Source organism: Nannobrachium achirus, assembly GCF_963921795.1.
Source record: "Nannobrachium achirus genome assembly, chromosome: 23".
Lineage (NCBI taxonomy): Eukaryota > Metazoa > Chordata > Actinopteri > Myctophiformes > Myctophidae > Nannobrachium > Nannobrachium achirus.
Genome location: NC_137830.1, coordinates 18,815,501 through 18,828,058, shown reverse-complemented (window position 1 = coordinate 18,828,058; position 12,558 = coordinate 18,815,501). Strand labels below are relative to the sequence as shown.

The 12,558-nt window shown below is 42.4% G+C and overlaps 1 protein-coding gene across 2 annotated transcripts in view; it reads right to left on the bottom strand.

Annotated features, from left to right (window-relative positions):
- Positions 1–12,558, bottom strand: part of gnsa (glucosamine (N-acetyl)-6-sulfatase a) — a 75,131-nt gene that overhangs the window by 44,995 nt on the left and 17,578 nt on the right. For both annotated transcript variants that reach the window (XM_080754817.1, XM_080754818.1), the window contains exons 8-12: positions 10,002–10,120; positions 8,721–8,824; positions 7,516–7,617; positions 5,925–6,035; positions 4,580–4,690 (exon numbers count right to left, since the gene is read on the bottom strand). In XM_080754817.1, coding sequence (XP_080610943.1) covers positions 4,580–4,690; positions 5,925–6,035; positions 7,516–7,617; positions 8,721–8,824; positions 10,002–10,120 — 547 coding nt within the window. The remainder of the gene's footprint in view (positions 1–4,579; positions 4,691–5,924; positions 6,036–7,515; positions 7,618–8,720; positions 8,825–10,001; positions 10,121–12,558) is intronic.

The window sequence follows — 12,558 nt, the reverse complement described above, 5'->3', positions numbered from 1 at the left end:
CTCCACTACAGTTGGAGTCCATTTGACAGTTGCTGGTTCCCAAACACAGAATCAAAAATGTAGATCTAGAACACATAGAATATGTACAGTACAGTAAGGTTCAGTAGAGTACAGTAAAAGTACAGTAAGGTTCAGTAGAGTACAGTAAAGTACAGTAAGGTACAGAAAGGTACAGTACAGAAAGGTACAGTAGAGTACAGTACAGTAAGGTACAGTAAAGTACAATACAGTACAGTAAGGTACAGTAGAGTACAGTAAAGTACAGTAGAGTACAGTAAGGTACAGTAGAGTACAGTAAAGTACAGTATAGTAAGGTACAGTAGAGTACAGTACAGTAAGGTACAGTACGGCACAGTAGAGTACAGTACAGTATAGTACAGTAAGTACAGTAAGGTACAGTAGAGTACAGTAAAGTACAGTACAGTAAGGTACAGTACAGTAAGGTACAGTAGAGTACAGTAAAGTACAGTAAGGTACAGTACAGTAGAGTAGAGTAAAGTACAGTACAGTAAGGTACAGTAAGTTACAGTAGAGTACAGTAAAGTACAGTAAGGTACAGCAGAGTACAGTAAAGTACAGTACTGTAAAGTACAGTACAGTACAGTAGTGTACAGTAAAGTACAGTTAAGTACAGTAACGTACAGCACAGTAAGGTACAGCAAGATACAGTAGTGTACAGTAAAGTACAGTACAGTAAAGTACAATACAGTACAGTAAGGTACAGTAGAGTACAGTAAAGTACAGTAGAGTACAGTAAGGTACAGTAGAGTACAGTAAAGTACAGTATAGTAAGGTACAGTAGAGTACAGTACAGTAAGTTACAGTACGGCATAGTAGAGTACAGTACAGTATAGTACAGTAAGGTACAGTAGAGTACAGTTAAGTACAGTACAGTAAGGTACAGTACAGTAAGGTACAGTACAGTACAGTAAAGTACAGTAAGTTACAGTACAGTACAGTACAGTACAGTACAGTACAGTACAGTACAGTAAGGTGCAGTACAGTATAGTAAGGTACAGTACAATACTGTAAGGTACTGTACCTTACAGTACCTTAAAGTATCCTATTTGTTGGGTTGGAATCGAGCCCACACTGTTTCGAAGGAACAGTATTTCTAGTTTATATACTAGTCAGTATCTCCTCAATACTTTGGCGCGCTTCATCTCTTAAACGCTTACACCTTTCAACACCATTCAAATTTTTATGTGTTCAGCTTACTGAGGACAAGTGTGCTTGTATTTTTGGTTTTGAAATGTTTTGTAGTATAAATATAAAAAAATAAAAATGTTTAACTTTAAGCACCCAATGCATTTCCAATGGGTCCCCAGAGTGGAGAGAAGGATAATAGACCCATGTTTATGTTAAGGCGCTGTGGCTGCAGTGTTCACACTTCAGATATGCTATCTATATCATTGCGTTCACACAGGTCTGCTCTCTGATTTGATCCAAATGTCTAAGCTGTGTGATGTATAAAACTATAGTTATAGTTAAAACTATAAATAAATGTCCCTCTCCACTCTACTGATTACACAGCTGTGATCAAGAATCAAGTCCGGGCGATGGGATGTAAATCCCATAGCCATATATCCTAGAGCCCGCAGGGACAGTCAGCCATATTAGTGGTTGTTGTTGGTTGTCAGGGAGATATCAAAACCAATGCATTTCCAAGTCAGATCCACAAACACAATAAAAGCCATGCTCCACTCCTCAGTCTGGAGTGGCCACATAGAAGAACGCCTTGGTTATAGACATAGTGGAGGACATATGTGATCTGGGATTGTTAGCCTACAGTATATGCACTCAATATACTCCACTACAGTTGGAGTCCATTTGACAGTTGCTGGTTCCCAAACACAGAATCAAAAATGTAGATCTAGAACACATATAATATGTACAGTACAGTAAGGTTCAGTAGAGTACAGTAAAAGTACAGTAAGGTTCAGTAGAGTACAGTAAAGTACAGTAAGGTACAGAAAGGTACAGTACAGAAAGGTACAGTAGAGTACAGTACAGTAAGGTACAGTAAAGTACAATACAGTACAGTAAGGTACAGTAGAGTACAGTAAAGTACAATAAAGTACAGTAAAGTAGAATAAAGTACAGTAAGGTACAGTGGAGTACAGTAAAGTACAGTAGAGTACAGTAAAGTACAGTATAGTAAGGTACAGTAGAGTACAGTACAGTAAGGTACAGTACGGTACAGTAGAGTACAGTATAGTATAGTACAGTAAGGTACAGTACAGTACAGTAAGGTACAGTAGAGTACAGTACAGTAAGGTACAGTAGAGTACAGTAAAGTACAGTAAGTTACAGTAGAATACAGTAAAGTACAGTACAGTAGAGTACAGTAAAGTACAGTAAGTTACAGTACAGTACAGTACAGTACAGTACAGTAAGGTGCAGTACAGTATAGTAAGGTACAGTACAATACTGTAAGGTACTGTACCTTACAGTACCTTAAAGTATCCTATTTGTTGGGTTGGAACCGAGCCCACACTGTTTCGAAGGAACAGTATTTCTAGTTATAGTTTATTATTTTGCAGATCTGCACTGCACTGATCTCAGAAGTAGCTCCTATGGAATTCTCAAGACTGAAATCAGTCCCCAGGACTGAGAACTTTAACCCCTGAGATCAGCTATTTTTGGCAAAGAGCTTTGGTGTAGAGTGGAAAAAGAGCAGACTAAGTACGGGGTGAAAGGTCAAGTTTATTAAGTGTTGACAGTTCAAGTGGTTAACTCTTTGAGCGCCAGCGCCCTCTAGGGGCCAAAGAATGCCAGCGCATCTCTCATAGGCGAGCGCTTTAGCTTCCAGGACTTCAGCTTCCAGGACCTGACGTTCTCACGTTCTTGCACGGCATGGAAATGTCCCGGATGAAGATGCTAACAGAATGGCTATTCCCATTTTGTCATCTAAAAGATCATTTTTGGGTGATTTCGCCGTAAATAAACCTCGCGCCGCTTTCCTAAAACACAAAAAAGAGATATAAGCCTTTAAAGATGCGGTCTTTCATTGGATTAGGCGGAGATTGGCGATTGCGTACGCAAATTACGGCCGGCCGGGACGTTGTTAGCTTTCGGCTAGTAGCTACAAAAATCAAGCCAGGCTTCAGAAGGCCTCTTATCACTTTATTCATTTAATTAAATAAAGCCGAACTACTTCGGGATCGGCACACTCGTGTACTCATCGGAAGCGGCGCCGAACATCGGGTGAACATTGGGGAGCTCAAAAATGTATTTTAAACCATTTTTAATGGAATATATCGTCGGACAGAGTAGAACGGCTAGCTGGCTAGCGGCTAGCGAGCCAGGACCACTCACGACTCTACAAGCAGCTCGGGGTAAGTGAATTAATAAAAAAAAGATTGTATTGGATTGAAATAAAGCCGAACTAGTTCGGGATCGGCACCAGATGAGTTAAATATCTGAAAACATATATTGACATGATTCCAAAATACACTGATGATTCTGCTGTCAAACAATGAAACGATATGGAATCTATGAAAAGGTTGTGGGGGTCTCTGTTTCATTTCTGGCTCAACTAAGGGGTCCTTGGCCTGAAATCGTTGAAGACCCCTGTTCTAAAACATCTTTACGGCTTTCTCTGTTGCTGCCCCCACCCCCTGGAACTCACTTCCCAAGCATATTAACACATTGGGTGCTTTATATTTAATTAGTTCCAACCATGTTGTGGAAATTCACTAACTGAAATGCCATTACTTATTTATGTTAACCACAGACATTCCAAATATGGAATGTCAAAATATGAAGACTACAATACAGTACATTTGAGTTACGTGCAAAACCCTAATTTGTAAAAGCTTCCTGCTTCCTTCCTCGATACATTGAGAGCGCTATGCGTGCAAAGTCCCTCTTATTTAATTCAAGTGATTCTTTCACCCTGATAGAATGAGCCAAACACAACAGCCCAGCCCCATACCTCAGGGGTCTTACAGTTTACAGTTTAGTTTACAGTTTAGGCATTTAGCAGACACTTTTAATCCAAAGCAACTTACAATAAGCAGGTAATACACATCACTATAATAAGCACAAGATAATATGTCAGTACATTAACAACAATACAACAATATAAAAATGCATAGGAATATCAATCACATAGGATTGAAAAACAATTAGTGAGAAACTTCTAAAACCTAAAATAAATGCTATCTAGTCTTCAGCAGGGGGTCCTCAGAGTTACCACAGGGGGCCATGCTTTTAAAAAATGAACAACTTGAACCCTCGCATCCCTATACTGGGGAGAACTTTAGCCAAAAATAGCAGATCTACAAGCTCTCAACGCCTCACAGCGCAAGGCGTTGAGAGCTTGTAGATTGGCTATTTTCGTCAAATAGGTTTGTTGTAGAGGTAAAGAAAGAGCAGACCGAGTAGAGAGTGAAAGGTCAAGTTAACTAAAAAATCCAACATAGACTGATGACAGTGCTGTCAAACAAGCCTATGAATCTATCTGTGAAATCGAAGAAAATCACACATTTATACAATATAAAGTGGGGGGGTCCCTGCTTCATCTCTATCAGCTAAGGGGTCCTTGGCCTGAAAACGTTGAAGAACCCTGGCATACCTCATTGTCATCAAACTCGCAGTACTGGAGGTTGGCAGAGGCGGCGATGGTGCGCACGCAGGCATACGTGTTATTGTACGAGTCCTCACACACGCAGTCTGGGAAACACTCCTGGAGAGAGGTGGAAAACAGACTGCTCAGAACGCGTGATTCCTAAAACCACCAGGATTGAGTTAAGACCCGCCTCCTCTCGATAATCTTAAGTATGAAAGTGCCCATGAACGTTAATGCTGCTGCTCGCTCAAGTGCAAAGTACCTACTACCTACTGATAACTGATCCATTACAATAATACACGCAGCATAATAGGCCCAAAGCCATATCCAAACCATAACAATTTAACTGATAATCAAGTTTTTATTTTGACCACAGTAGTGACAAATTAATAGCTTTCTCAGTACGTTTTTCTTTAGCAAAGTTACAAAGTTTTCCCTTTAAGCACAGTACAATTAAGTCAGTTTCAAGATTTTTTTTAGCACAGTTTATTTTGAGCACTGTAGTGAGAAAGTAATAGTTGTGCATTGTGCAAATGCAGGCTTTTCTCAAGTACAACTAAAGTCTTCATGCCTCTGACTTTATCCACCCTCCATGTGTCAGGCAGGGATTTCAGCCACTCCTGGAAGTCCTCGCGTTTCCGCGAGGGCGTGTCTTAACTCAAGCCTGGTGGGTTTAGGAATCACGCGCTCAGAACACAAGACGACTTTGGAACTATAGGGGTGGAACAGTTAATCAAGCAATCCATTTAATCTATTATAAAAACTAATCGACAATATTCAAAACAATAATCTATTGATAATCTATCCCTATTTTGGGGTTGTCATAGGTGAAAAGAAAGACATGTAACAAGAATGTCACAAAAGTACGTGAAAATAGTAGATCTACAAGCTCCCAACGAGTCACGATGCAACGCTTTGCGAGCTTATACATCTGTATACTATTTTGTGAAAGAGAAAGTAATTGAGTCTGGGCGCCCACTGGCCTACTGGTCCAGGCGCATACCACTTGGGCATCGCCACATAGGCATGGATGCATGGCGGCGTCGTTGGTTCGATTCCCGATCTGGACGACCTTTTTTCTCTCCCCCCCATTTCCTGTCAGTCTACTGTCCTATCAACAAAGGCATAAAAGCCCAAAAACAAATCTTTTAAAAAAAGAAAGTAACTGAGTCTGTCTGTGGGTTTATATAAATGTTGAAACAATAAAAAGTATGAACGAGCGTTTGTGACTAGATAATAACTACATTGTTTAACACATTCATTTTTACTTTTCCTGAAGAGTTATGGAATTGGACATACAAGGTTTCCTCCACCTTATAGGGAGGAGATATCATATCATTATCATCCGTACCGACACTCCAGGTCCCAGCACAGGACAGGCGGGGTCAGAGATGTTGTGACCTTCTCCTTCATACTCCACCAGGATGTCTGTCCTCCAACTGCTGCTGTTCACCTTGCCCTCCTGCTCGCTCACACACACACACACACACACACACACGCACGCACGCACGTACACACACACGCACACAGACCACCATTTGAAAAGATATGCCAGAGAGAAGATTTTTATGGCTCTAGCAGTGATTCTCAACCATTTGTGTAAACGCAAAACAACCATTTGTCTTGTGAAGACCAGTGAAAATGGTCCTCACAATAGCTGCATTTCCATAAGCCTTTTCGAAAATAGGAAGGGAATTGTCAGAAATTCGAAAAAAGAAAAAGCTAATTTAGCCTGTTTCCATCCACTGTTGAAATGCGATTCTTGGGAGACCTCTGTGTCTGGAAGGTGGCCGCTTTTGGCACACAACACGGTGTGTCGACGAAGTGTTAGCCAGGATTTACGTGGGTGATGTGACGGACGAGGCTTGCACTGGCACAGACAGTGCACACAACAGCGCCGTAAAATAAACAACCGACACAAGGTACAGTAGTGGGGAACAAGTTAGGAGCTCCCTTCAGCCAAATCGATATCATGCAAGTTCAATGTCCAGTATTTTAATTCAAAACCTATTCACTTAGTGTTTCCATTTTCCTTTTGTGCATTTAGTTTTCCCGATTAAGCCCCAAAATCCTCCTCCTCTAAGCGTAAAAGTGTTTTTGCCTAACCCTAAGTGTGCCGTGATGCCAGTCCAGGGGTGCGGCGAGATAATTTGATAAGATTTGGAATTCATCAATATCACTTCACTATGCTTAGTAAAACAGATCTGATTTGCACTGTACTTGATGAGTTCTTTTTCCATCTACGACAACTCTTCACCAAAAAATCACACTCGTGTGAACTGAGCGGTGGTGTGTGTGTGTGTGTGTGTGTGTGTGTGTGTGTGTGTGTGTGTGCCCCCTGTGTGTGTGTGTGTGTGTGTGTGTGCCCCCTGTGTGTGTTTGTGTGTGAGTGTGCCTGGCCTATGCCTGGCCTATCCTGAACAACAGCGCCCCTGTGTGGTCAGAAAAGGTTACTGCAGGCTACATACCCGGAGACAGACAGACAGACAGACAGACAGACAGACAGACAAACAGACAGACAGACAGACCCACACACACGGCCACGTATAGGAGCGTTGTGACCACCGCTCAAATAGCAGATCAACGCGTCACGTTGTGACGCGCTGTGAGCTTGTAGATCGGCTATTTTTGGTGAACCTTCCCCCCATGTAGGCATGCTGGGGTTGAAGTGGTTAAACGTCAAGTATAACGCTATTTTCAGTCAGTTCTGATGGAAACGGATATTTCTCCAATAGGATGTAAGATTCTAAAAATGAACAGTGTAATTCAGGGGTGCCGTGGATGAAAAAGATATTTACAGGGGTGCCCTGAGTCAAAACAGTTTGAAAACACCTGCAGTATATTATAGTGTAGCAGTAATACAAGTACAAACACTGCACAATGTGCCAAAGATTCATCATACACGTGATCAGCGAGATAAACAGATAAAGCGTTGTTGTCACCATGACAGGAAGGAATGACATCCCGTCCATCTGGGTGTTGTTGACGTTGTATCCGGCCATGTCCAGGATGGTGGGACCCAGGTCCACGTTGGCCACCTGCATCTGATCACACAACGGAGAAGAGCTTTTAAAGAATAATAATAATAATAATACCAATCTAACCCACACAGAGAAATAAGAAGGCTCGGTTCAGTTTGCGGCTGCTCTACCGCACTTTGTTGTGAGTAATGTAACAATGTTACAAGTTAAGCTATAAGTTATGAGCCATGAGCCAAAATGATATGTATATGGCCATTGACCGTCTCAAAATATTGTGTTCCAGGACAACTATTCCACAATCTCCGAATGCTATAGTCTGGAACTACTGTATACCTCTTGAAATACGAGTAACGGAAGCTGGCATTGCCGTTCACGACAATACATTTTAAAATGTCATTTATGATAAGCAGCAATATATAAATGCTTAGATGATTTTTATTTATATTAGGATAAAAGTGCGCGACTGTAAAAACAAGACGGAAGTGGGGAGGAGGCTTCACGTCTGCTTTATTAAGCCGCTTTATTGGCTTCCCATGCCGGATACTCATTACCAGAACTTCCGTCTCCCAGACTGTATGACGGGAGCATTTGCAAATCGTGTGAGTCAACAGTCTAGTGACGCAAGACTAATAAATACCCAGTTAGTCGGTGGCCCCAGGGCAATAAAAGGACCGTTTGGTTCAGATTCTCGCAAATTCGCTAAATTTGGCACAGATGTTGTCCATAACATACTTAATCATTTTAAGATGGGTGCCAAGATGGGCACCCCATGGTACTGCCATAATTGAGCAATGCAATTGGTGTCCCATTAACTTTACATTACAAGGAAAAAAAGCAAAAAAAAATAATCTGCTTTAAGTAGCATATAACTGGTCAAACTAGGGGGTTTTCATGATTCTGAATCCATTGCAAACATCCGTTTTGCATTAAAAAAAACATTCATTGGGCTAAAACGGCCACCACAAAAGTGTTAAAAGTGATGACTCATTCTGAATCTGAACCAAAATATCCCTGGGGCCCCCGACTAAGTGGGGGCAAACAAGATGGTGTGCAGAAGAATGTTGCTTTTTTAATCCAGCACCAGTCGGTAATGCACTTGGATGTGCGAGCATGATCTTTGAACTGCTTTGCATGCGTGCGTGTGTGTGCGTGTACAGTATGTGTACCTGGCTGGTCTGGTTGGGCTTGATGTTGGGTCCTCTGACCATGAGGGGAACTCTGATGTCAAACTCATACAGCTGTCTCTTATCAAGAGGAAGAGAGAACTGGCCTGTGAGAAGAGAGACACAACATGAAGGATAAAGGACAGCAAGATGGAGTAATCAGGAGTAATCAGTAATCAGTGTGTGATTAAAACTCATGTACTGCCACCATTAAACTTTAAACGACTTTGGTAGTTCCCTGCCGCGCAATTGGAAATCACACCACAGCTCCAGGCAGAGCCGCTCGTTTCGTTTCACCAGCGTCGACAGATAGGGTTAGGTTTAGGCATAGTTTTACTGAGGTTAAGGTTAGGTTTAGGCATAGTTTTACTGAGGTTAGGTTTAGGGTTAGGGTTAGGGTTAGAGTTAGGCATAGTTTTACTGAGGTTAGGTTTAGGGTTAGGGTTAGAGTTAGGCATAGTTTTACTGAGGTAGGCTAACGTGGACCAGTTCGTGTAGGCAGATGGGCGGGCGCGGCGAGTCTCACCGCAAGTCTCCGACCAATAGCATGTGTTCTCCTCCCCCCTCCCCCCTCTGCTGCTCTGCTCAGCGCAGAGAACGCTGCTGCGTCATGACGTCAACAGATTCGGTGTGACGTTCTCTGCACTCTGATTGGTTAGGGAAATTCTACACTTCCTCCAACAGTGATCATAACGCGATCGCCCAGGCTTCATTTTCTTCCGATCGCCAAATGAAGCCTGGGTTTCCGAGGCTAAGGGTTGGGGTTAAGTTTAGGTGGTCGGACCACCCGGCACCTCCGCACGGTGCAAAAGAAGCGCTCCCTAGCTCCGGTTCAGCCAATCAAAAGCTTCCATGGGCGGGGTTTGCCTGGAGCTAGGCTGTTTTAAGCTTTTCTTACCTTTTAAAGTGGTCGCGGCGTGTACATTGTGCACAATTGTGCGCGGATCGTGCACGCACGCCGCGCGGTGCGTGGCCGATCACAAAAGATTGCACGTCGATGTGTCGAAGCGTCCCAAAGCTACTTGCTGACTAGCCGTCACGGAAATGTGGCAGAAGCGGCGCAAGGATCAGAAAACAAAGAAATGGGAGTTTGCTTGGTGTTTAACATTTGGGAGCCAACGGAGATTCGTCACCAGTGGGATTTTTGGTGAAATTAAATTAAAAAAGAAAAAACTCTGGAATCTCGGGTTGGGGCAATAAATGAGTTAACACTAGTGTGTGTGTGTGTGTGTGTGTGTGTGTGTGTGTGTGTGTGTGTGTGTGTGTGTGTGTCAGAGTGTGTACCTGTGTGGTATCCGTTATCAGAGGTGAAGAAGATGTAGGTGTTGTCCAGTTCACCCCTGACCTCTAAACTCTTCACCACTTTCTCCACCAAGTCATCTACGGACAGCAGCGTGCGCCACCTGCAGGAGGGGAGGACACCAGTAAGACTCACTAATCGGGAGATAAGGCATGGATCGGGGGAACGGTTGCGGAGATATGAGCAGGGCAAAAGTGTGACGTCTGACGTGTGACAGACAGACTGACAGACAGACAGACAGACTGACAGACAGCTGGTCGAGGTTTTGATAGTAACTGCGACCTGACGGTCGCAACAATGCAACAATTATTCAATTTCTGCGCACAATCATGAATATGATAGAATAGAAATACCCGAGGGAAATTACAGTTGCCCCCATCAATTTCCAAAGTGGGTGACGGGGCACCCTGGGGTGCCGCGACGGCAGTCCAGGGGTGCCGCAAAATCATTTGATAATATTTGGAATTCATTTGGATACTTGAAAAAATATTTAGTATCATTTTAAACTTGAAGTACAATGTTATTTTCAGTCAGTTCTAACCAAAATGGCTGTTATCTCAACGTTTTCCTCGCAACATAATCACTCAAATATTGTCACTGTCGGGCAGAAACCTTGTATCTCCAAGTTTCAAATGTGTACGTCTTTTGGTAAAGCAAAGCCCTGTTTCATCATAAAAGACTGTCGCACAAAACTAGTGAAAACAGCCGATCTACAAGCACACACCGCCTCGCGATGCGAGGCGTTGTGTATTAATAAATGATAAATACAAAACAAACGGTTTTGGACATACAAGGTTTCCACCCGACAACGACAATATGCTATAAATTTAAGGTGCTGGGAGTGAAAATTATAATGTAGGGGTGCCTTGGATTAAAAAAAATATTTATGGGGTGCACTGAGACAAAAAAGTTTGGGAAGAAACATAAGACAAAATGCAATAAATATAAGATTACGAAAGAAATGTATTGGGTCTGGATGGCATCCTGGTGTAATCTTGCAGTGAGTGTGACTGTGATCCCTTGTCAGCGATCGATCATACAGTGTGAAAACTACAACGATATTATGACAGCCGATTTCAAGAAAGAGAGTATGCATTTTGTGAAATACATAACCATCTTATGAATACAGGAGTGTACCTTGGCATGAACCCTGGTCAACATGGTAAATGGTCACGTGAGAGTGCAGTGCAAAGGAAAAACTAACTATATTTCTACAAGGTGTAACTAGGATACAAGTTAGGCAGTTACACATCAGACATAGCATCCGTCTATGGCTATGCTATTTAAATATAATTCTTAAAATGTGCAGTCAAGCTAAACCAACATACAGTACAACACATCTGCATAGTTTAACTTCTACACATCTATTTAAAAAAAAGAAAAGAATGGTACAAGTGAAGTCTAGAATAGATCTATGTCAGTAAGTTATTTAGGAATTAAAACTCATAGTCTTCTCTTTTCAAAACAAAGCATACACTCCGCTAAGAGGTGGGCGATATGGTGATAAATATCGTTGAGACGATACAATGTCTCCACGATATTCCTTTTCAGAGATATCGTATATATCGTGATACAATGAGAGAGCCTTATAAAAGATCCTGTTGAATTGTTAATAGAGAGATTCATTGCATGTCAAGATCTCCCCTTAACTCTGACAGTATACAAATGAAACCAAATGGACCCGTAAGGGTTCATTTGGTTTCATTTGTATAATGTCAGAGTTACATACTTGTAATGGTCAAATTTAGACCTCCCAAAAGGAACCCAGAGAGTCCCTGGACCCCACTTTGAGGACCACTGGTCTAAATGGTCTGTTACTCCTTTTTCCTTTAGTTTGTGTTTCCTTGTAGGTGGTTGTACTGTTAACTCTTTGCGTGCCAGCGCCCTCTAGGGGCCAAAGAATGCCAGCGCATCTCTCATAGGCGAGCGCTTTAGCTTCCAGGACTTCAGCTTCCAGGACCTGACGTGCTCACGTTGATGCACGGCATGGAAATGTCCCGGATGAAGATGCTAACAGAATGGCTATTCCCATTTTGTCATCTAAAAGATCATTTTTGGGCGATTTCGCCGTAAATAAACCTCGCGCCGCTTTCCTAAAACACAAAAAAGAGATATAAGCCTTTAAAGATGCGGTCTTTCATTGGATTAGGCGGAGATTGGCGATTGCGTTCGCAAATTACGGCCGGCCGGGACGTTGTTAGCTTTCGGCTAGTAGCTACAAAAATCAAGCCAGGCTTCAGAAGGCCTCTTATCATTTTATTCATTTAATTAAATAAAGCCGAACTACTTCGGGATCGGCACACTCGTGTACTCATCGGAAGCGGCGCCGAACATCGGGTGAACATTGGGGAGCTCAAAAATGTATTTTAAACCATTTTTAATGGAATATATCGTCGGACAGAGTAGAACGGCTAGCTGGCTAGCGGCTAGCGAGCCAGGACCACCCACGACTCTACAAGCAGCTCGGGGTAAGTGAATTAATAAAAAAAAGATTGTATTGGATTGAAATAAAGCCGAACTAGTTCGGGATCGGCACCAGAT